Consider the following 23,608-nt stretch of genomic DNA (forward strand, 5'->3'; position numbering starts at 1 on the left):
GTTCATATCTGTTTCATCTTTTTCTTACTTTTTAATTCATTTTCAAATTTTCTGGCCCCCCCCAAAAAAACTCCTAGATCCGCGCCTGGTCTGTAGGCTAGTGAGTTGGTTTTGCACAATAGCCAAGAAAAAGTTAGGCTGGAAATAAATTTCTTTGAAACAGTGGCCAAAGTGGTCACAACAGTAGGCTATAGCCTAGTGAAAAGTCGTTTTGATATTTTTGCATGGTTTATGGTAGGCCTAACGTGTGCCAGTGCCGGTCTTTGGGGTGTGCAAACCGTGCGATCGCACAGGGCCCGCAATTTACTCAGAAAATGCAGTAATTTTTGTCATTTCTAATGGAAAAATTCAACAAAAGAATTAGCAACAAAAAAACATAGAGACACAACCTATTTCGTCCCCTGAAAAGATCGAGAGAAAAAAAACAACAGAGCCGAAGTCGCTGATCGGAGTTGCCGCAAACATTTCAAAATTTCTCTCGATCTTTTCAGGGGACGAAATAGGTTGAAATTCGATTTTGTTGACAGCGGACAGCACCATTTTACAGTAATATTCATACCCAAATTTTTGTTGAACATGCTCTCAAAATGCCCCAAATTCAAAGTAATTGATCAAAATTTTCTAGGGAAGGTCCTTCCAGACCCCCGCCGCTGCGTGTGTCGTCTTCGGCGAACACACCATCAGGCAACGCCCGCCGACCGTCAAACCACCCCCCTCCCCTTTCAAAATACCTAGCTATGCTATTGAATTGGATCATTGTCATTGGGGCCCGCAAAGCATATTCCGCACAGGGCCCGAAATACCCTGCGTGTGCTCTCGACTTTCTAACTGTTTCAACAAAGCTTTCTTCAATCCCATAACTTACAGTGTAAGAGACGTCGTTTCGCCTCATAAAGTTTCAGCAACAAGTGCTAAACGAATAAATTAAGAATTGTTTTGTAAGAAAATGATCTTTTTTGCTCACAATGGAGTAGCTTAGGCTAACTATTCCTACTCGGTATTCCATGCGCACACAATCTTGTAAAAGACAACTTTGTGTTTTTCTTACGACTATTGACATTTTAGGCTATTAGGAAAACAGAGAAGTTGCGCGGCAAACAAACTAAAGAGAAAGTGGCTATGTGGAGACATCGCTAGCCTATGACATTTTCCTACATTCTAGTTGTAGGCCTAATAACAACGCAAACTAGATTGTGAAAAATAACAGCAGTTGTGTTTGCACCGTACATACGACGTTAGCCCATAATCATGTTTTATTTTGTGTACATTGCGACAACATTCAGCAGGTGACACTGTGAATCAACAAACAACATTCAGCAGGTGACACTGTGAATCAACAAACAACATTCAGCAGGTGACACTGTGAATCAACAGACAACATTCAGCAGGTGACACTGTGAATCAACAGACAACATTCAGCAGGTGACACTGTGAATCAACAGAACTGCCAGCGACAGACTTAAAACGTTGCTTGCCGAGGACGCGTGGGCTCGTGACAAGCGCGTTGCCGACCGACTATTCCGGGCATACAGCACTGTGGTCAAATTCGCGCAAGCATATGGCAACATTAGGGGGGCAAATTCAGTAATATAACCAGTGAAGGGGGTGCCCTTCTCAAGCAAGAGTAAACTTTTTTTCAGTATATTTGCAAGGTCGGATTAATGCAGACCCACATTATCACAGTGTAAGTTTTGAAATCGCTTCCCATAAGACATGCCGTATCCGCCCCTGAATAGAACTGCATAGTGTCTTACAATTACCCTCGATACTATTCTAATGCATCAACTTCGCTCATGAAAACATAAATGCACGGGAACTGAAAGCATGACTTGTCCAAACCACATCCTGGAGCATCACTTTTATTAAAAGTTATTGGTTGCTTACCATTCAAGACGATGCTCTTGCGGGGTCCGCTAGCATCTTCTACTTTACGCAACAAAACCTCGCATCAAGATACAATATATTTAGAGACAAAAACACAGTGACTGGTGAAGTGAACTTCCAACAAACAAACGACGCGACTACAACACAAAAACTACTTTTGCTTCATTTCACTGCCGTGACGTCACAGAGAGCTTCGGAGCATGACCATTCGCACCCAGGGGTTTCCCCGATCATCGACGTCACGACTTGAGGGTTTGCAGCTTCGAAGAGACCTCGCGCCTCCGTCGCTCACTGGCTCGTAGTTTCTCTTGAAGTTGCGCCATGCTGTGATCGCAAATCGAACAGCAGAGTTGGTTGACATGAAACTTGGTTTGCTGTGGGATGACGCGTCGAAACGCTCAGAGCCACGTGCCACCGTCTCCTTGCCACCTCCACGTTTAATGAAATCGTTCAGTCAACCTTGGGAGGACATTGCTCAAGGATAGAGAGCTGCCATCATACCATCATGAACTACGATCATATTCTCATAAACTGCCATCATATGGTCAATGGTCATGAGTTGCCATCATATGATCACGAGTTGCCATCACATGACCATGAGTTGCCATCACATGATCACGAGTTGCCATCACATGACCATGAGTTGGCATCATATGATCACGAGCTGCCATCACATGACCATGAGCTGCCATCACAAGATTATGAATCAAGAGCCGATGGGAGATCACAGCTCACGAGAAAAACATTCCGGCTGGACAAAGGGATTTCACTCTCGCCGAACCGTTTTTATGTTGCGGCCAGGAGATTGCAGCCACTGCAGGCCACGCTGGTCGGTAACTACAGGCCACACGGATGATGGTCGAGTCCTCTTGTTGATCTAACGTGACAAAACAAAGAAAACAAGAATTTATTACACATCTTCTAAGATATTTATCACTCACCATTTTTCCGGATACAACTCCCCATCAAGCTTCTCCATTGGATTCTTCATGGCCGGGTACTCAGTGTTGATACCACCACCATGCGACGGTATTGTGTCATCAGGTGACGCAGGAAATATGTCATCGAAAACTCTAAACACACACAGGTCAGCCGACCACCAAGTAGATTATGACGCAGCAAGTGGTTATTGTAAGGTCACAAAGCCGTTTGAAGCCTTCCTGGCCAGGTATTTCATCGTTTAAGTTCCACTTAAAGGGCAGGCAGGGAAAATTGACGTTGTTCTTACTTGCCAGCCTGGTTTATGGTTGCTTGAGTAACAAACAGGCGGATGGTGAATGCAACAATGCAGCATTCAAACATCGAAAAGACAAATTCAAAGAAATCTATAGAATTGGCCCATGATACAAGAGAAGGATCCACAGAGGATACAAACTGATATGCACAAGTGAATAAAAAAATAACAGTAGCCTCTCAAGTACATGTAGCTTCACACAGAGTGAAATTTGCATGACTTTTGACTCTTTTTTATTTCTTTAAAGATAATGTCTAAACAGACATTGCTAACTGCGGACAGTGGTCAATGTTTCGATCGTACGATGTTGTTAATGATTTTTTGTTAATGTTAACATAATAATAATAATGTTAATAATAATAACATAATAATAATAATGTTAACATAATAATAATTTAATGTAAATAATTTTTTGTTAACAATGTTAATGATTGTGAAGAAAGGAGCGTTCTTCCCGATTGACTCTTTTCTTTCCACAAAGATAAGAGTTAAGGGAGATCGTGGGGCACGTGCCTGCCGAATGGCAACCCGGGCTTTCCATAGATAGTACGGTAAAAAAAAGAAAAAAAATCCACAGCACGTGGAAGCGGGTGGTGCCGATCTGCGTCCTGACATCGTCTTGCAACGCCCTGACGGTGTCACGGTCGTATGTGACGTCACATGTCCGTTCGACAACGGCGCGGATTCTCTTCGAAAAGCCGCCGACAGGAAACACGACAAGTACGGCGAGTTATGTGTCAACATAAAGGAAGACAGGAAGCGCCCTTGCAGGGACGTCCTGTCACTTCCGTTCGTCGTAGGCTCCCTCGGGAGCTATGCCCCGACGAGCTCTCGAGCTCTGACGGCCTTGGGCGTTCCTGCTCGTGGGGTAGCAGAGGTGGCTAGAAAAGTGGCTTCCCTCTCAATCAAAGGATCCTTCCGCGTCTGGAAAGCTTGGAACGCCGGGCTCACTTGTGGAGGGGCTACGTCATAGAAAAGACGACATCAGCGATCAGAAACTTATTCCCTAATAACGTTGCAGTAAGTATCCGAGCGCGCAAGACAGCAAACCGTTTAGACGTTATAACCTTATAACAATATTGGCTTAAAATTGATCACCTTATGTCATCACCTTATTTCTATAAACCTGCGCCATTTCTTTTATATGATACTCCAGTCTCTTCAAAAACAATCATTCTAAAGTAAAAAGGAAGGAAATAAAATGTCTAATGTACATTGTGACTTGAAACTGGTTTAATAGCAATTAAGCAATTTCAATCATCACTAGATTCTCTATGTACTAATCAATCAATTGTTTCGAACTGTCATACGCTGCTTTCGCCTTGTAACGCTGTTCTTGCCCGCTCGGATCAACATCGCTCCGCTTTCAATGCATTGATCAACACGATCCCCTGATCAACTCGATGCAGCCTCAAAACTTCTACCCCAATTTTCTATTTTTATCGGCAATGTAGCCTATCAGTGCCTCTGGTTTCGATCGCTAGCCTCCACGACCCAGCTGGGCGAACCTGCCTCAACGTCTGGCCAGTGCACATCCGTGCTCGCCGAATAAAAACTTACTCTTCTCCAGTGAGTATTAATTACACTCCCACCTATATACACATATATATATATATATTTTTTTATTTTTTATTACAGTATATTGATTCATCGAGCCTCTGCTCCACATTTTTATTGAATATTCGTCTGCCACGAGAGCCAAATTATCCTTAAATGGTTCGACTCTCTTCCTCGTGGGAGACCCCAATTTTATCCGCTCTGCCTACTGGCAGACCGGGTATAAGAGTCAAAGTACCTGCGCGAGGACGCGTAAAGGAGACGTGGGCGCTGCCCTGCGGTCAATTACTGCCGGTTTCAGCGTCCACACGCGACGGGTCGCCCGGTCCGTCGCAGGGCTTCATTGTGGGCTATGCAGAAAGAACCTGTCTCCCTGGCCCGCTCCGCCATTCTAAATTTGCGGACGGGCCATATAGTGTTTCGATCCACACTCTCCCTCCACAGGTACCTCGACTCCCCAGCCTGGCCCTCGCGACCTAAGCTGGTGGACTTAACCCTCCGGGTGCATCGTCACCCCATAAATCACGCCGCTCCCCGCCGCCGCGGGGTGTGGCAGGCCGGTTTCCTAAAGTCTTCGACCTGGCTATGTTTGTTTGTACTCTCTCACCGTGTCAATCTTTTGTACCGTGAGCTACTGATGCGAATAAAACAGTTCAACACTAGTGGTGCGATACTGACGAGCCCAGCCTCATGGGCGAAACACGGTGTCTATCGCTGTCAATTCTTGCTACAAATCGGCTGCCGAGAAACATAATGTTAATGATGATGCGGTATTTTCGATCTTACTTTCCAAGGTTAATGGCAAATTCCTATCTTTATCTTAAGCTTTTATTTTTAACAAATTCAAATCATTTTCTAGCCCAACTTTCTTCAAAACAAAAATCACACCTTCTAATTGGCGGGAAAATTAAGTTTCGCTGAAGTCCGAAATTAAATATTAAATCAAATCTCATTTGCTTATTAATCATCACTCTTGGAAACCATCATCTCATCTGAAACTTCGACAACTCTCTACTTTCAATTCACTGCACTGAAGAAATCCATAAGATCGAAACATTGGCCACTGTCCGCAGTTAACAATGTCTTTTTAGACATTATCTTTAAAGAAATAAAAAAGAATCAAAAGTCATGCAATTTTCACTTTGTGTGGAGCTACATGTACTTGAGGTTACAGGTATGTCAGTGGACAAGTTGTGAGATGCAAGGGTAAAAAAAGGTAGAAGCGAGAAAACACAAAAGTAAAAAAAAATGATAAAGCCGGAAATGATTTATTAAATACAAGGATTTAGCAGTCAATAAATTGTATTAAATGCAAACAAAGTGCTCAATGCAGGTAGCAGAGCTAACAATTACAAAAAAAAAACTAAATTGGCTAAGTCATGCGCCTAAGACTTGGCCAGTCTAGTGTTTTTGCAACCTTGTTGGTACCAAGGCATAAGCCAGCTTGTTGTCGGCTGCATAGCCGAGTGGTGAGAGCCCTGGAACGACGTTCGACAGGGCGCCGGTCCGACACCGCTCAAGAGCATAGACTGTGTCTTTGGTAAGACACATGAAGGCATGCCTGAAGGTGGACACGACAATTGGCTTCCTTGCCTTCCCGTCCACAATCCGATTCTTCGATCACTGGGCGTAAGCCTGGATACGACCAACAAGTTAGCTTGTTTGTACCAGGGCATAAGCTGGCTAACTTTCAATTGGTTGATGACGCATACTAGGGAGCACTCCAACAATCGCGCACGTCATAGTGACAGGCTGTCTCGTCACAATACTCAGTCAACAACAGAATCGTTACCTCTTGTATAAAGAATCCTCTTCGCCCGATGCAGCACCGCCATCTTGCAGATGAAGTGAATGATGCTTGGGTGATGACGTCACAAACGCGGAGAGGTCTTCCGCGGGATGTCGCTTTGTGCTGGCGGCAATCGGGACAAAACTAGAGAAAGAAGCGATCGGTCATTGAGGTCAGACCCTCCCCAGGAGCCAACCACATTCCCTGCATTAGGTGCCCATAGGAACATAATGCGGTTGCTAGTAGTTACTGAACCAGCAAACCGGTAAAGCAGCGGTTTTTTAAACAAGCAACAAATACAAACGGACGAAAAAGCTCATTACGAACATTCAGTACCAAGTCGTTTCCACCCAACACAATGTATCATTGTGGTCCACAAGTGTGAGGCGTGACAACACCCCACAAAATATTAACTACATCAGTGCTTCTACATTCATTCAAGGTCTGCATACGATGCGACGTACGTATCGGTGGCCACAAGAATGTAACAACTTCCACTTTTTAAACGCCCGATCTCGTAACTGTGATAGCGCAGCGTACCTGCCGGCATATGACGTCATATTGGAATCTATACCAGTGAACAGTGACGTAGAAGTGACGTCGTCCATGGTCCAAGGAAGTTGAATGTTGGCAGAAGTGGTGCTGGGGGGATAACGGTCGACGACCTCCTTGCTTAGTTGTGATGAAACTGCAACAACGACCATTAGTGAAGAAGTGAATTGCAACACAGTGAAAGTCGCCCACGCAGAACGTGAGTGAAAAATGTGGTAGCCACTTTAACAAGGAAAAATTCTGCCACTGCAATTGACGAAAAATGTAACCTAGCACAATTGTGAGCGACACCCAGCGGTGAACAGCTTCATATTGGTTCTGCCGCAATCGGCAGTGATGAGTGTGTTGACATCGACAGCTCAACTTGGTAATAAACAGTTTGGTGGCATCCTTGTACCAATATATTACTTTCTTTTATAGAGTTGAATAAGTTTCATTTCGTGTAACTGATGAACCAATTCAACACATGAATTATTTTCCAAAGATTTTGTAATTTTTCACGCAGCCTACACTCGATATGAATAAAAGAGAGCAGATATGGATAGTTTGCGATTGGCCTTTGGTATTGGAAGTGAACACTAAACAGATTTGTTCCTTGTTCGGAACAATTGGGCTACTTCAGAAGTGCATTCATTCGTATAATATTGCTTCACCAAATCACAATGCTTGAATTCATTTCGTTAAACCTTCAAATTGTGAATACTTTCAGGTGTAACTGCAATATAATTCGTATAATAACATGGGGGAAGTTCAGAGTCAGATAGTTAGGGTCAGATTATATTAAGCGAAATAAGAACTCATAGCTGCACACATCCAAGTGTCTACAGTCTACACGACAGATTACTTACCACCTGGAGCGGAATCCACCATGGCTCCCCTCTCCACGCTGGACAACTGAGCTTGCAGTCTCGCGATTTCCGCGTCCTGCGTGTGCACAATAATATCAAATATCTATTAATTGACCAAGTACTGCTGTACTGTGGACCTGGGTTCAACCACGCAACAAATCACAACCACAGCACTGCTAGTGGGTAGGAGGAGCGAAAGTTCTACGACTAGTACGTCGACATAGGCAGTCACTTCCTGGACGCTGGAAGTGGCGGGGATACCACGCGACAACGTACCTTCACAATTATGACGTCATTATTCCGTTCGATGGTTTGCTTCCTCGCCGTTAGTTCCTGTTCTAGAATAGTGATCGTCTCTTTGTTGTGACGGGTTTCATTACGTGACACGCGTTCACGCCTTAATGATTCCTCCACGTCATCAGCTTGTTGGGAATCAATCATGCGTGACTTGGCAGCAAGTTCTCCATTAACCTCAGCAAGTCTCCTTACCTGAAACAGACAGGAAATGTCAACCAGCTCCATCGGTTGTCATCTCGTACACCTTCAGGACCTCGCTGCAACCGAGAGTAACCCGCCACTCAGGAACCCCATTCCAGACGGGAATACAACGCGACATGTGGACAGTGCTGGAGCATTGTGGTAATCGTTCCCAAGACCTGTCTGTCAACGGCCTGATTGAGTGATGCCAAGACAAGCAAGGCAAAGCAACATAATAAGGTTAAGTTTCTAGCAACGTTGTATGAGATACAGACGTTAGCCTCGACGAAGACACAGAAAGGGAAAATGCAAGGGCCTGAAATAAATCAGATTAGGGCAGACATACATGGCTACAATTGAACGTGCGCCACGAAGAAACATCAAGGAGCACGATAGACTGAATTACGAGAAAAAACGACCCCCCCCTCACACAATTGTTCGTTTGAATTAGAACTACACCGTTTGATCAGAAACGCTTTCTCAATGTTGCGTCAATTTGAAATGAGTGAGTAGAGAATTAGTGATCGATGCAAAATATATGCCTACAGCCCATTTATATAGAACTTGATGCCACTTTTCTTTATGTCCCTAAAGTTCAGATGCTCCTGTACTCTCGTGCTCAAATGCCTGGTGGACATACCGATGTACGTCAATGCCAAATCACACGGAAAAACAAAACTCTGTAGGACAGCGGCAGCATATAAAAGAGTTAGCTTAGTTCTTCCTATAACGATATGTTGGCTGTGTTCAACCTAATTAGTTTCAGACAGCAGATTGTTGATCAACGCTTAATTTAGAAATGCTAGTTAGTCAGCAGGCTATCAGCACTCACAGTTTTGCCATGATTGTGATTACAACGAAATATTGATTACAAATGAAAAAAGGAGAAGTTCTTCGCAGCGGTCGCAAAAATTCTATTAATTTTCGATAAAGTTTATAGAAAAACATTAAATCAGTATAGATTACTATTTTTGATCCTGTGTGCCAACATATAGCTCATAACCTAATTTCGTGAATGCCATCAACCGTCATAAGTGCGTCACGAGTTCAATAAATTCTTAAAAGTGTGTCGCTTCGAAATTTATAAAACATTTGTTTCCGTTAGGAGACGCAATATATTAAAAATCCGAATAATTTTTTTGGGGTTCGCAATCGCTTCGAAAGCTCCAAAAAAAGTCCACCAAGACAAAGAGTTTGAGAACCACTGATATGGGGCGTCTGCAATTTGAGTTAAAAATAAGAAGTTATTTTGAGTGTTTCGTTTATAGAGAAAAAGTCACATCAAACTATCTGTTCATCAAGCATCCAATTTATGAGCGAACGTTTTCGATTCTTTCCCTACAAACGGAATGGACAAACACTGTTTCATGTTTAGGTCAAATTGACTTTTTCTTGTTTGTTGGAATTCATAGAAATAAAGCGATGCGGTATTTTCGCAAAGTGCAATATTGGGTATTAGTTATTTATTTAGTTAGTTAGCTAGCCACTATCATTAAAGAAGTTGAAAATCAATTTCCTAATAAGGGCAAAGGATAACCTGCAAAACTTCGATTTTTAAATTTATTTGTGAATATGCGAAATCTATTATTGTAATCCTCAATTCCATTGCATTGTTGTACCTCAATCGTGCGTCGCAGAAACAATCTCAAGATACATGAAAACAAGATGTCGTTCATAAAGCCATTAAGTAAAAGTTAGGAAGACGACACCAGAACTACAGTAAGCGGAGTTGTACCAAGATGGACGCCATCCATTCATAGTTAGTTAGCTAACGACCACGTTACCAACCTCTTCGTTATGGTCCTGCCTCATCTTTGTGACGTCACGATGGGTTTGATCGAGCTCGTCGCGATAGCGCGCTTCCATGGCAACCTTTTCCGATTGCAATTGAGAAAGCTGATTGGTCAGTCGCAGCAGCCTGTCATCCTACACGCACATCATACGTCATCATTACCAGGTTACCACAGCAACAGACGTCATGAAATACAAATGACGCATACCTTGTCGTGGTAGTCAGTGGTGACGTCGTTCAAGTCATCGAGCAGTTGTTGCTTCTCCAGCTTCAACTTTTGAAGGTCGTGTTTGCAATCCTGGAAACGCAGCAAGTTGCAACCAACCGCAACAACACCACACCCAGTCATGTGTGACAGGATGGGTGGCGTTGGGGAATCTAACAGTTGGATAATAATTTGCAACTTCAAAACATAAAGAAACATAATAAAAATCCGAAATTACCTAAAATCGTAGATATCTTTGTAATACAAATTGCGAATTATTGAAAGTATATTTAGCTTCCCATCGCTTGTAACGAGTGGGTTCGGGGCGTGGTCTACGGAAACAGATGGACTGGACATCGTGCACAAGCTTTCAGAATTAAAGGCTAAAGTCAACTACAGATAAAAAGAAGTGTACTTTGGTTCTATATTGACCGACGTTTTTTTTAGCAATTTACCGTTTTTTTTTTTATCATGAGAAGCTTTAACACAAAAAAGTAAATGTTATAGCTTTAATAAATAAACAGTCGACAAAAAAATCCACTTAAGTTGCATTGGTCATCATATCGCCCCCATCAGCTCAATTGGTCATCATATCGCCCCCATCAGCTCAATTGGTCATCATATCGCCCCCATCAACTCAATTGGTCATCATATCGCCCCCATCAGCTCAATTGGTCATCATATCGCCCCCATCAACTCTAGCTACAGTATGTCACTGATGCTAACCATATAAATTCCAAAGTAAATGCGTTGGTTTTTATCACGCAGTTTAAGGTTTGTGCCAATTTAACAGCACTGCTAATCCGTATTTATTGCTTTTGCTTAATATATGTGAGCATTTATTAAGCAAGGCTTTTTTTAGAGGCAAGTTAGCCTTCATGTGTGATGGGCGGACTGTTGATGCACGCCAGTGTTGGACCATGGTTTCATCCACTGTCTTGATGAACTGTTTCTCCCGGCTGGCCTTAAATCTAATATGTCGATCATTGTGCAGGACATCACGAGGTTTACTACCAATGCAAGATCGTTACCTGGTACTGCTTGCCGGTCTCCTGCTCACGCTCACGTGCCAGCCTAATCTCTTGTGACGCTTCAATGCAGGCATTGTGACGTTCCTCGTGGGTATGCCGGTTGGATTGGATGGTCTGCGGTGGAACAACAACCACAATCAATCAACTTCTTCGGGCTTGGAGGACTGCTGGGACTTGTGTGCAGTGTTGTACGCGTCAATGAAATAAATTGACGGCGTCAGCGCGAATTCCCTAAAAACTTTACGGCGTAAAGTACTGCGTCAGCTCTTAAAGAAGTTGACGGCGTCAGCGCTAATTTCTAGCGTCATTTTAGCCAGGGTCTCACAAAACGGAAGTATTTCAACGAAGTGTATAGACTAACAATAGCTTTAAATAAAGAGCAGGTGTTATGTTTTGAGACTGTGTTGTAATTAGCTGCTTTAGCTCATTAGTTATTTCTTTGTAGAAACACAAACAGTTCAAAACGTTTGTCTGACAATCTGCTGCGTTTGGGACGCATAATGTCCTGTCCAAGCGAAAACAGGCGTTCCACAGCAGCGCGTCTTGTCTTGAAAACGTTTACTCGGAAAGGTAGCCTATCATTGTTCCAAGCGTGCTGTGATGGCTTAGCACAGGGGTGTGCAACGTGCGGCCCGCGAAGATGTGCCAATTTTGAATTGTGTGCGGCCCGCGAAACGTGTTTATAATTTAGTTTAGTCTGGTACGTGTGAACAATTCATTGTGGAGTGGATTATTGTAGATTTCGCACCTTCTGTTAACCATTTTAGAAGTCTCCCACCGGCCACCGCTAAACCATTGTATTTAATTATTTGGAACGTAAAAATGTATGGTCACATAAAAGGCATTATGAACAAAGTACGACTTTGGAAAGCTCACGTACAGACAGGAAATCTTTTCCACTTTCCAACTTTAAGAGACTATGGAATGCATCCTGAGAAGAAAACTGAATTTGCTGACCAACTTGAAAAATTGTTGTATGAATTTTTAGCTCGTTTCAAGGACTTCAAATCTCATGAACATTTGTTTGGTATATTCTCTTCGGCATTCAACACAGACATTAACAAAGCACCAGAAGTAATAACTTGAACTGATTGATCTTCAAGAGAAAATGGATTTGAAAGCAAAGTATTTAGAAATGAATCTTGGCGATTTTTACCGAAAGCATTTCAACCAAGATGACTTTCCACATTTGAAAAATCCATGGCTTCAAAAATGGCACTTTTTGGCTCAACGTATTTGTGCGAACATTTTTTTCTAAAACGGGCGTCATGAAATCTCCCTATTGATCGGTTCTGACAGACGAACACTTGGAAAATGGACTTCGAATTGCGATCATTAAAGTAAAGTATTAAAGTAAAGTATAGTATCCATTAAAGTAAATTTGGAAAAAGCCGTCAGGAAAAGAAGCCAGCTGCAAACTTCTCACTGAGCTCGTTTAAAGACAGTGTGACAATACATTTGAGTAGCAGTTTTCTTCAGAAATTTATGCGTCCTAACTTATTATTTCTGGAAGGAGATAACCCCTAATATAAGAATAATATGAATAACAAAAAAACTACTCTTTTGTGCCTGCAACTACTAAAATCATATGTTAAATAAACGTGCGGCCCGCGGTTTCACCCAGTTATTCATATCTGGCCCTCCTGTAATAAAGGTTGCACACCCCTGGCTTAGCATATATAAATCTTATTTTAACGAGGTCCACTGCACCAACATCGCTCTTTTCAGGGGCATAAAGCTCTTGAAATAAAGTTTCTTCAACCTCCGCGATGACATTCATTGATTTTTCGCTTTCTCTCTCTGATCCCTCGTTCTCGATACTGTTCACGATATGAGTGATCACCATTTGGCGACCTTCTTCCGCTTGTATTCCAGGGAGCCATTCTAACCAACGCGAAAGCCGGTAATTCGGATGAGTCGCGCTGGCCAGAATACACTGTGAAACTCTCATTGTGAAACGAGATTTTCCATGAAAACAAAAAATTGACGCATAGCGCTTGACGCTTAAAATCGGCAAAATAGTTGACGGCGCTAGCGGCTAGCCTCAGCGTACAACACTGCTTGTGTGTGAGAGATATAATGCGCTGGCCAACAACATCAGTGACCTCACTGGTTACCACGCAATAAAAGACTTGTATGCGACTTTTATCTCTTATTACAATGGTCTGTAAAAATGTTTTAGCGCAAGGACTTACCGGTTGCACAATTCAAATTCAGGTTTGGATTTGGTCTATCACGTCGTTTATAGGTACCTGTTTTGTTTAGTCAAATTGCAGTCCAAAAATTAAAAATCCGATATAATATTGAACTTCTAACAAAGCGAGAGTTGAAACTTTAGTATATTTGTTTCAAGGTAGACATATATTTTTATATTTCTATTTGTATTTTATACCCACTGCAATGTAACCTAAGCTGGTGTTGGCGGTTGTTACTGTTGCGTTGTCAGTGTCAAAGGTTACAATAGCACAGACAAGCTGCAATCTCCAAACCAATGATGGTTTGTTATGTTGTCTTGATGGTTGGGAATTCAAAGTTTACACCAGCTATGGCCTAGTAGTAGCCTAGTTGATTAGGTGTTATGTCAAATATGGATTATTTTAACGTTATTAGTGGAAGCCTATCCAAAGAAAATTCGGTAAACTACCAACCCATTGCAAGCAGACCTAGAGATTCCGATCAATACAAAACAACCGTTATATTGGAAGGTCGTTGTTGCGTGGCCGCCTTTTGTACCATGCATAAAAAAGTTATTGTCTCACAAATCTAATTTGCAAAACAACACAGCTACAGATCAAAATCAGCACCGACAAATTATGTAAAAGAACACCCGACACACCCATCTGACGCACCCATCTGACACACCCATCTGACACACCCATCTGACACACCCATCTGACACACCCATCTGACACACCCATCTGACGCAGACATCGCGTTGAACATGTTTCAGCAACCGTGTAACTAGTTACCAGATTCTAAGTTTCCGCGGAATCGGATATTTTTGTTTATAAGTTGCGAAAAGCTGCGAAAACAGAATGACAAATTTTCAAATTGCTCATCTGTCCTGCGTTGGGAACTTTAAGATTTACAGCCTAATTACCGCTGAAAACTGGCCAAGCAGCGGCTACTTAATACAGCCCCCAATCTAAACAAAAGTAGCTCAACTGTGCATAATGCCGAGGAACTAGCAATTAAGACTATTGCAAAAACAACAATAACAAAAATCATTGAAGGTCTTGATTCTTCTGAAAACTGTAGCACTGTTGGACACCGCATTTGATGACTTCCACGCACGCAGTCATCATGACAGCTCAACAGAGCATGAGGAATCACATTGTCGGTGGAATATAACTTGAGCTTTGCATAAATACACGTCCTAGGAATTATTTTTGTAACTAACCAGGCACAGGCAGCCAGTTGCTTGCGTACCGGTGCGTAACATTGTAAAATGTGTCTATAACGTAGTTATAGATATATTTTACTATAACTCTAGTCAATAACGTAAAGTTTTAAAATAAAAACTATATCAAAAAATGATTACAAGAAGACTTTAAAGAAAGAACGAAAAATCGGCAGGCGCATGTGACAGAGATCACACGAGACAAGATGAACAAGTTGAACCTGGGACAGCTCTTCAATTCGCTCATTCTTTTGAGCTAACTTGGTTTCCAAGCGGCGAATATTCTCCCTCTGTTCTTCCGCTACACGGCGCAGTTCACCAGCATTCAATCGTAGTGATGCGATCTCGTTGTCAAGCCCGGACACCTGAACATCGAACAAGGCTGTTCACCAAGCATTTGACCTTTAACCTTTCAACATCGTTCTCATAGCCGTGGGTTACGTAATCACAATATACTGAATGCAAAAACCATTCTGCAAAATATAAAATTTTGGAAAAACATCAAACCTGATTGGTTCGTTCCTTCAAGTGACCTTTGACCTCATTCAATTGAACCTCCAATACGTTGTTTCGTTTCCCCATCCCAGACTCGAAGCCACGCAGCTGCATTTCGAGCTGAGCAAGCTACAATAAAATATTTTTAGAATTTGTAAGAATCACCAGAAATTTGCTCTCTCAACAATCAACATCGATTGTTCTTATGTAACCTTTATGCTATCATAATATAACAACCACACCATCCCAGTTGTTGCTGTCAGCTGCTGGAATTGTTCGCTTATTTGTAAAACGGAAGTTGAAAATTTAAATGTATTCAACACCAGCTCGAAAACATTCTATTGTGATGATACATGACGCCATATCAATGCTGATATTATTATCACACCGTCAATCCCTGCACACGGCCGTCAACTCGCCAACCGACCTGGGCAGCTCTGTGCTGTAGTTCGGCTTGCCTCTCGTCAAGCAACTTCTCCAAATCCTGTCTGCTTGCATTTGTTGCGTCACATTCCCGCTGATAGCGCCTGCAACATTGATAACTTGTGTCAGGAAAGTGATTGAGGGTGAAAACACTTATCTTTAAAAAACAAAAACTTTACTCCCAAGGTCTCGCAGATTTGCAGAAACTGAAAATGAAATTACTTTCAAATATTTGTGCTTGACTGAAGTTCAGAAACATATGAAACAAAGCCACAGAATCTAATTAAGTATTTGAAACCAGGTGCCTGCAATCTGATAGAACAAACGACTAAGAACATAACGAAACTTGAGGTTTACATCAGTGTTTCTTGCAGATGGGACATCTCGTATTCTTTTTGTGCCGCATTTGCGTCTTGACTTTGCTTCTGAGCTTCGAGCTTGGCAATATTCTCAGTCATCTCCTGGATATAAATCACCGTCGTTATGCCGAGTCATGCTCACATCATCGTTATGCAGTCATGTCCACATCATCGTTATGCAGAGTCATGTTCACAGCGTCGTTATGCCGAGTCATGCTCACATCATCGTTATGCAGTCATGTCCACATCATCGTTATGCAGAGTCATGTTCACAGCGTCGTTATTCTGAGTCATGTTCGTACCGTCATTCAAAGCAAGTCACATGCCTCTTGGCAGCAACGACACAAACTGATGACGTGCATAGCAACAACAAAAACTCACTTGGGAACGCGTGCCGACCTGAGTCAACTCATTTTGGAGGTTGGAGATTTTATCTTCAGCTTTCTTCAATTCTCGTTCCGTCCTCTGCATGGAAACCTCCATCGCTCCAGCTGAACAAGTGAGATTGTTATCGTGGCAATAAACAGGTGAAGATTGAGGCAGACAAGATCGGACAAGTAACTGTGATGAACAGAATGAGGTAGAGAAAAGTGGTAAAGACAATCACCACAAGTAATGCGATCAAAGCCGAATTAAGATGATGATGATGAAATACCCGTTGTTGCATCTTGTTCCTGAAGCAACCCAGCCATGGCCTATCACCAAACGGTTGAGAACTATAATGAGTTCAGAAACTTGACATAATCCACACAGGTGGCTCACAAATACCGCTAACTGACCTTGCTCAATTTTCTCATTCAGCTTCGTCTTCATTTCGTTCCATTCAAACTTGAGTCTTTCAGCGGCTTGCGTCTTCGCTTCACCTTCAATGTGCAGACTTTCAACTTTGGCTTCCAAAGCGGCGACTTCCTTCTTGCAGTCGCTGAATTCTTCATCAACCTTCCTGGAAAGTAAAGATTCTCATGCAGTGAAGTGCATCTCGACAACTATCGCACCTCCATGCAGATTAGCAGCTATACACAACAAACACAATGCACAGCACAGTATATAGTTTGAGTAGAATAGCACAATTACTTCATTCTAATCGCTCGGTTCTCAAAACTACTTTTTGAAAATCTCCGACTTCATTGTTTCTCTACCGCATTCACTCACTCGAGGGCAGCATTGAGCGTGGCGAACGCCGTATTCTTCTCTTCCAGTTCATAGCAGGCCACGTTCAACTTTCTCCCCATGTCGGAGATGAGCTGATCTTTGCGTCCAGTCTCTCGTGAGTACAGCTGTTCCTGCTTGGCCACCTTCGTGCAGTGGAAGTAGTGGTTACGTTGACGACAATTATCTTCTTTACAAACAACAACAACCACGGAACGGTGAGGAACGTCATCTGTTTTTTGTTTGTTTGTCGTATCCAGGCTTACACCCGGTGGTTGAAGATTTAGATTAAGTGAGGCAAGGAAGCCAGTCGTGTCCACCTTCAGACATGCCTTTAAGTGTCCTGCCAAAGACACAGCCGCATGCTCTTGAGCGGTGTCGAACCGGCACCCTTTCGATTGCCGTTCCAAGGCTCTTACCACTCGGCTATGCAGCCGACATCTAGTATTATTCGTAAACATTGTAAACGAGGCAACTTGCCATGCCACAAGAAGTACAAACGGTGATGTAGCAAGGAATGTACTCAATAGGTAACGTTGCAACTCTATCTTGCTGAAAACAGAAGTCTCTTATAAAAAGCGCCGGACATTTCTAGGACAAAGTATAACAACAACTTCTATGGGTGTGGTCGAAATTTACACACGAAGAGGATGAAAGACATAGGTCGCAAAAAGAAACAGTCGAGAAGCTTGAACTCACCTCTTCCTGGAGGAGTGCTTGGCTTTCCTCTAACTCAGTGATGCGTGAAGCAGCGTCATCCAACATTTTGTGACGTTCCTCCAGAGCAGTTTCCAGTTCCATGGAGCGGCAGCTCTGGTCCTGCAGGGATGCACTTGCAAGCTTCAAGTCAGCTTCCAGTTTGGCAACCTGGTAGTACAAGTTGAAACAACATAGATTGGTCTTCATGTATCTCACCCTTAGATTGTTGCCACATGATGTAGATATAGTAAAGCGTGAGGCTTACAATAAAAGGGATGCGTTGAACACTAATGCTTTGACGAAGACGTTATGGTCCGCAACAAGGAACATGAATAAATAGCTGGAAAAATTAGGCTTAATCCTCTCGTCTTCTGACTAAGTAAGAAAGAAATACTTTCGCAAAGGGGAATTTGTGACTTTTGGCCGCCGGGGAAATGAATCGGGACCATGTAGAAATATATTCACAGGCAACGCGTTCTCACCTGATCAGATTTCATGGCGAGTTGGTTTTGAAAATGGTCATGAGCTTCGTGAAGTTGTTTGATGTGTCCGGACACCTCGCTCCTGCACTGCTCCAACGTTTGCTCGAGGGAACGTACGTGGGTTGTGCTTGCAGATGACTGTGGAGGATATCTCGTTTCAATGAGGAGTAACTTATGATTTAAACAACCTTCAAAAATCTTGTTTACACTCGTCTTCCCTCAAATAAAACGCAACTTTCATAAAAGGCTTAACGCTTAAGTGATAACGCTTCTTACTTTTTCCTCCAGGATCGTCAGTGCTTCCTGATGGCTCTTCATACGGTTTTCCTCATCTCTTCTTGATTGTTCCACTTCCGCTTCTAACTGCTGCACTCGGTTGCCACTGGCAGCGCAGTGATCGTTGAGTAGCAACGCTTCACGCTTGGCTAGTTTCAGTTGGATTTTTAGTTTCGAGCTTTCTTCTTGGAGCTGAACACAAGATAGCGAGGTCAGAACTAACAACCAGCATAGCGATAATGAAACAACATTTACAAAGCAGCAGCATGATTCAACTCTAGCTCTCTCGGTTACCCCTTGCAGCTGTGCTGCCTTTGTAATCATGCCAATGAATCTGATTGAGAAATACTCTTAATCAGTGTTTTTTTTAAGGTGTTTTGGGGGACCGAAACGGTCCCCCAAATTTCTCCAGCGGTTTCCCAAAATTTGGACTTGCAACTACAGTAGAAAAGTAATGGTTGTTTCTCGCTATGTCTTAAGCAAATATGGCTATTTTTTGGTATTTAAATGAAACACTTGCAGTCTCTTAAAACTACTTAGCGGTCACCCAAACCAAACCTTAAAAAAAACCCTGCTCTTAATTACAAATTAAATCTAGAAAGAATGCATTGCTTTGAGAATGGTAGACTGCCAAGCCAAAGCTCAAGAGTTACATGTTATTTTACAATACCATAAACAAATGACTGACAATAACTTAATAGGAATGAACCGCATTGTTCAAAACAAGCACAATGCACTAACAGACTAACAACATAATAAATTTAAACGTTTTCGGCAAGAACTCGTTGTCCTCATCAGGATATACGATGATATTAGATATGTCATGATGAGGGCAATAAGTTCTTGCCGAAAACGTTTGCATGTATTATGTTGTTAGTCTGTTAGTGCATTGTGCTTGTTTTGAACAATGCTGTTCATTCCTATTAAGTTATTGTTAGTCATCTGTTAATGGTATTGTAAAATTACTTCTCTCCCAAAGCTAACTATTCATCTTATTTAGCTTTCAACGTAAGCATCAGGCGTCAGCAAGATTGCCCACCCCACCACTTGCATCAACAAGAGATGGCTGAATGTGCGAGTAATGAAACTAGGCTCAATGATAAACTACTGTTGATATAATAATGAAAAAAGGTTAGTGAACTGGGATTTCTCATTATCGCATAATTAATAATATATTTCTTGAGGACCTTTGGGTGCATTTAAAGTACATTTTAAAATTTAATATGTTTATCACTCGGTAACCCTGGTGACTTCTGTGCTATTACACTAAATGCCGCTATGTGCCATTGCATTAAATCACGTTTCTACCGATTCAATTTGCTCTTTCATGTCTTCCGATTGTTCGCCGTGAAACTTCTGGATCTTTCTCATCTCACGTCGATGTTGAGCCTCCTGCCTGCTACTGTGCTCAGTGATGCCCTCCAGTGTGCGTGACTTGTCTCTCAGTTCCACTTGAAGCTCAGAAACTTTCGAGTTAGCGGCACTCAGTTCAGCAGCCTGTGAAATTATTGACTGCAATTACTATCAGTGATCTCCAGGCAACCTGGGCTGGTATAAATAGCCCTACAAGTGTAGAGGCTCAAACGAAGAAGGTACATGTCATGCATCACTCGTTAGAAAGTGAGCCATGACCTGACCAGTTCCTCAAAATAGGATCGGTGGATCACTTGGGCAGCTTCAAAAAAGCCAGCACGCCCTTTTAGTTATTGGAATAGTTTATTACGTTATGTTATAAATTTTAGTAGATTGTATCAACAACCAACATATAATACAACAACTGTTCACGATATATGTACAAATGACATTAAATAATATTATTATATAAATAATTTTCTTTACTTAAACTTTGTACGAGTTTTTATAAATTTTCTTTGTTTGTTCTGAAAATGATAGGAGCCTGCCATAGCTTTACGTAAAACGGGTCTATAGAAAATAAAGTTTTAAAACCAACGGTACTTTCGTTTTCGTGCGGGAGAGTTAATGATGAAAACCAAGACAAAGTGTTCGGGTCCACACGACACTCACCAGTTTTGTGGCGTCACCGCTCAGTGTTGCCAGTTCGCTCTTTTTGACTTTAGTTTCATCTTCCAATGTCACCACTTTCATATCAAGCTCCTCAACTCGGCGCTGGGTTAACAAACAACACAGTCATCATGGGAATGAACGACACGTCGGGACCAGCAACACGTGAAACTCACCTGGGATTGATTCAATACAACAGTTCTATCATGAAGACGCTTCTCCAAACTCTCGCACTGCCTGGACTGGTCCTGGATCTGATCTTCCAAGTCATTGACCTGGACACGAAAAGAAGGATTGGAAGTTGTTGATCACCTTGATCAAGTGGAGTCACCACCAGGACTGGCGATGCCAATCCAACGCCCGACATAAGCGCTAAACTTCACAATAACGTGTTTTTATGTAGCGCTGTTCTCAGCACTTTACAAAACAAACAGTTTCAGTGTAGCCGAATACAACTCTGACCATAAATGCATCATTCTAATGCCGACTTCTAAACAGATATAATTTAGTGCCATGTTTAAAAGATCTTTGGTTTGACACAAGATATCGATTCCACATCTCATGTTACTTCAGCTTGGAGGGACATACACGCATTTTCTAGGAAGACATAATGATAAGTCCCATTCGGGAAGGCGATAACATTGACAGAAATATTCATCAAACTTAGAGAGCACTAAAGCTAGCACTATCAGCAACATCACAGAAGAACGTAAACTAAGTAGCTTCTAGAACAAACAAACCTTCTTCAAATATTTTGTTCGTTCATTTTCCATCAGATGGACAACATCCTCCAAATCATTGGCGCGTCGTTCTCCTGTGATAGAACATAATATGCACGATGACTCACTTCTGGAGGGTCAGCAGAGGATTGCGTTGAATCTTCGTGTACATCTCTAACTACGTCATTAAATGTCTTGCCAAACCACAGAGCATGCTCGCGATGTATAGCACACCCACATTCTTCCAGGTGACGATGGATGACTCTGTCATCACTCGGTCACGGAGTCGATGCACGGAGATCTCAGTGCAGGCCTTGAATTCACGGCGGACATGTTCGCCGTCACAGCATGTGATGTCCGCGGGAAGTACCATCTTGATCGGTCATATTTGTCCGCCGAGAAATAACACAGGAGCGATACAAATTGTCATTGCATGGCACGAACAATTGTTGCGAGAATATAATTTCCCGCGCATTCTAGCGCGAATTTGGAAAAAGTGAATACTGTATCCCTTAGCTTCCATTCCAGCAGGAAAACTTTCGGTTTTTATGTTGCTTTAACGATTGATGATGGTTACAAAATTAGATTATACGAGTAGGCTATTACAGCAAGATGCAGCAAAATTTGTTAAGTTTTGGTAGTACAGTAAGAAATGAAACGCCCAGGGAAAATTCACTTTCGCTCACATGACACTCAATAATAAACCTAACGAAAAAAGCCTAGTGAAACTTTGCAAAGCAGAAAATAGTAGCGTTAGAGCTGAAATTTTCCGACTCGTGCCAAGAGCATTGTGACGCAAGAAGCCACACGACCTCGTTTGGTGGAATTTAATCAGTTATGCGGCGTATTAAGCAGCTACGCGGCGCTTTGACTCTTTGACAAGAGCACGCCGTTGGTCTGATGAAAGCTTTTCAGAGTGACTTTGCTGAAATTTTAAAAAGCCTTCTAAACCGTACCTATAGTTCTCAAATTGCGAAGAATTATCAAGATAAAGTCAGTGTTAAGCAGACGATCGACGCTAAAACTGGAGTGTTCGCCGTGAGACTTAATTTGTCCGCCGAGATAGCTGCTCAGACCGGACACGTTTGTCCGCCGTCAGCAAAAACGAATTTCGAGGCCTGCAGTGAGTTGCTTGCATAACTACCACACCTCAACTATGCAAGCAATATTAGCATAACAACATTACAAACGACGTCTCTCTTTCACCTGCCATCCCAGGTGAGTTTGTAAAACTAATCTGGTGTGTCTTGTGATTCAACGAGATGTCAACTCACCTGCTCTGTGCTTTTCACCAAGAGCCATCAGCTCTTCTTGAAGAGCTTCCATCTTCTCGCCATCTGATGCACTAGATGCCAGCCGGGCCTAAATGTACAACAATTCAAAACAAGACCAAAAAGAATCACTAAACTAACTGTCACTGCTTTGAAAGAAACTGCTTTTTGTTACAACCATATGATGTGTTCAGCAAGATCGCAACATAAACTATCTCCAGCCAATCGCTAAGTGGAACAATGCACAATGCGCACAACATGAGAGTCACAAGAGACCCGCCAACATTCTAACAATTGGTAGACGAAGACAAAACCATGTCAACAAATGAAACGTTTGCAAGATTATGTGCTGATGAAAATATAACAATGAGAATGGATTGAGTGACAATTACACGTCGATAGATGTTGGACACATATAGAATCCTCCAGCCGATAGTTTCGGGACAGATCAGTGACCAAATGGTAGGACTTGATAAGCTAAAGTGACAGGAGCAAAATCAATGTAACATTGCTATGATGGCTAATCGTGGACAAAACGAGCCATTGAAATAATTGTAGCCTACAATCAACTTCCAATGTTGGCAAGTTTTCGTTTTTAAATCACTGGAAAATAAAAACTAGGACTGAAATAAGAACAATCTTTAGTTTGGTTTCCAAATCAACAAGATGGCATGCCAAAATATTATCATAAACATCGACGATGCTATGAACGAACCTCCAACCGTCTGATGTGGTTCTCTTGTGTCGACAACTTCGCGGTTAGCTCCGATAGAGCGGAACGGTGTTTCCGGAGAGATATTTCAGGTGATTTCATTTCAGATGTCTCTACAACATTAAATATGAAGATGAAAACATCTTCTTTCGAAGTGAGAAACCGTCTTTGACGGGATGAGGAGGATTCACATGGTGTCAAAGTCATAATGAGCTCTCTCCTCCAGACAAGA

General features: G+C 42.2%; 1 protein-coding gene across 1 annotated transcript in view; it reads right to left on the reverse strand.

Moving 5' to 3' along the window:
* Nucleotides 1-1,095: 1,095 nt before the first annotated feature.
* The window catches only part of LOC145784421 (uncharacterized), a 33,744-nt gene continuing 11,231 nt past the window's right edge, over nucleotides 1,096-23,608 (reverse strand). Inside the window, exons 8-32 of the mRNA XM_082596234.1 lie at nucleotides 23,380-23,489; nucleotides 22,668-22,755; nucleotides 21,415-21,488; nucleotides 20,851-20,949; nucleotides 20,678-20,779; nucleotides 19,961-20,149; nucleotides 18,653-18,844; nucleotides 18,377-18,514; nucleotides 17,895-18,062; nucleotides 17,199-17,341; nucleotides 16,826-16,989; nucleotides 16,428-16,537; nucleotides 16,045-16,148; nucleotides 15,692-15,791; nucleotides 15,277-15,393; nucleotides 14,991-15,134; nucleotides 11,370-11,483; nucleotides 10,342-10,431; nucleotides 10,130-10,267; nucleotides 8,141-8,353; nucleotides 7,865-7,940; nucleotides 7,005-7,152; nucleotides 6,468-6,608; nucleotides 2,826-2,957; nucleotides 1,096-2,208 (exon numbers count right to left, since the gene is read on the reverse strand). Of these exons, the coding sequence (XP_082452360.1) occupies nucleotides 2,124-2,208; nucleotides 2,826-2,957; nucleotides 6,468-6,608; nucleotides 7,005-7,152; nucleotides 7,865-7,940; nucleotides 8,141-8,353; nucleotides 10,130-10,267; nucleotides 10,342-10,431; nucleotides 11,370-11,483; nucleotides 14,991-15,134; nucleotides 15,277-15,393; nucleotides 15,692-15,791; nucleotides 16,045-16,148; nucleotides 16,428-16,537; nucleotides 16,826-16,989; nucleotides 17,199-17,341; nucleotides 17,895-18,062; nucleotides 18,377-18,514; nucleotides 18,653-18,844; nucleotides 19,961-20,149; nucleotides 20,678-20,779; nucleotides 20,851-20,949; nucleotides 21,415-21,488; nucleotides 22,668-22,755; nucleotides 23,380-23,489 (3,179 nt within the window). The 3' untranslated portion in view covers nucleotides 1,096-2,123. The remainder of the gene's footprint in view (nucleotides 2,209-2,825; nucleotides 2,958-6,467; nucleotides 6,609-7,004; nucleotides 7,153-7,864; nucleotides 7,941-8,140; nucleotides 8,354-10,129; nucleotides 10,268-10,341; nucleotides 10,432-11,369; nucleotides 11,484-14,990; nucleotides 15,135-15,276; nucleotides 15,394-15,691; nucleotides 15,792-16,044; nucleotides 16,149-16,427; nucleotides 16,538-16,825; nucleotides 16,990-17,198; nucleotides 17,342-17,894; nucleotides 18,063-18,376; nucleotides 18,515-18,652; nucleotides 18,845-19,960; nucleotides 20,150-20,677; nucleotides 20,780-20,850; nucleotides 20,950-21,414; nucleotides 21,489-22,667; nucleotides 22,756-23,379; nucleotides 23,490-23,608) is intronic.

Source organism: Aplidium turbinatum, chromosome 15 (assembly GCF_918807975.1).
Source record: "Aplidium turbinatum chromosome 15, kaAplTurb1.1, whole genome shotgun sequence".
Lineage (NCBI taxonomy): Eukaryota > Metazoa > Chordata > Ascidiacea > Aplousobranchia > Polyclinidae > Aplidium > Aplidium turbinatum.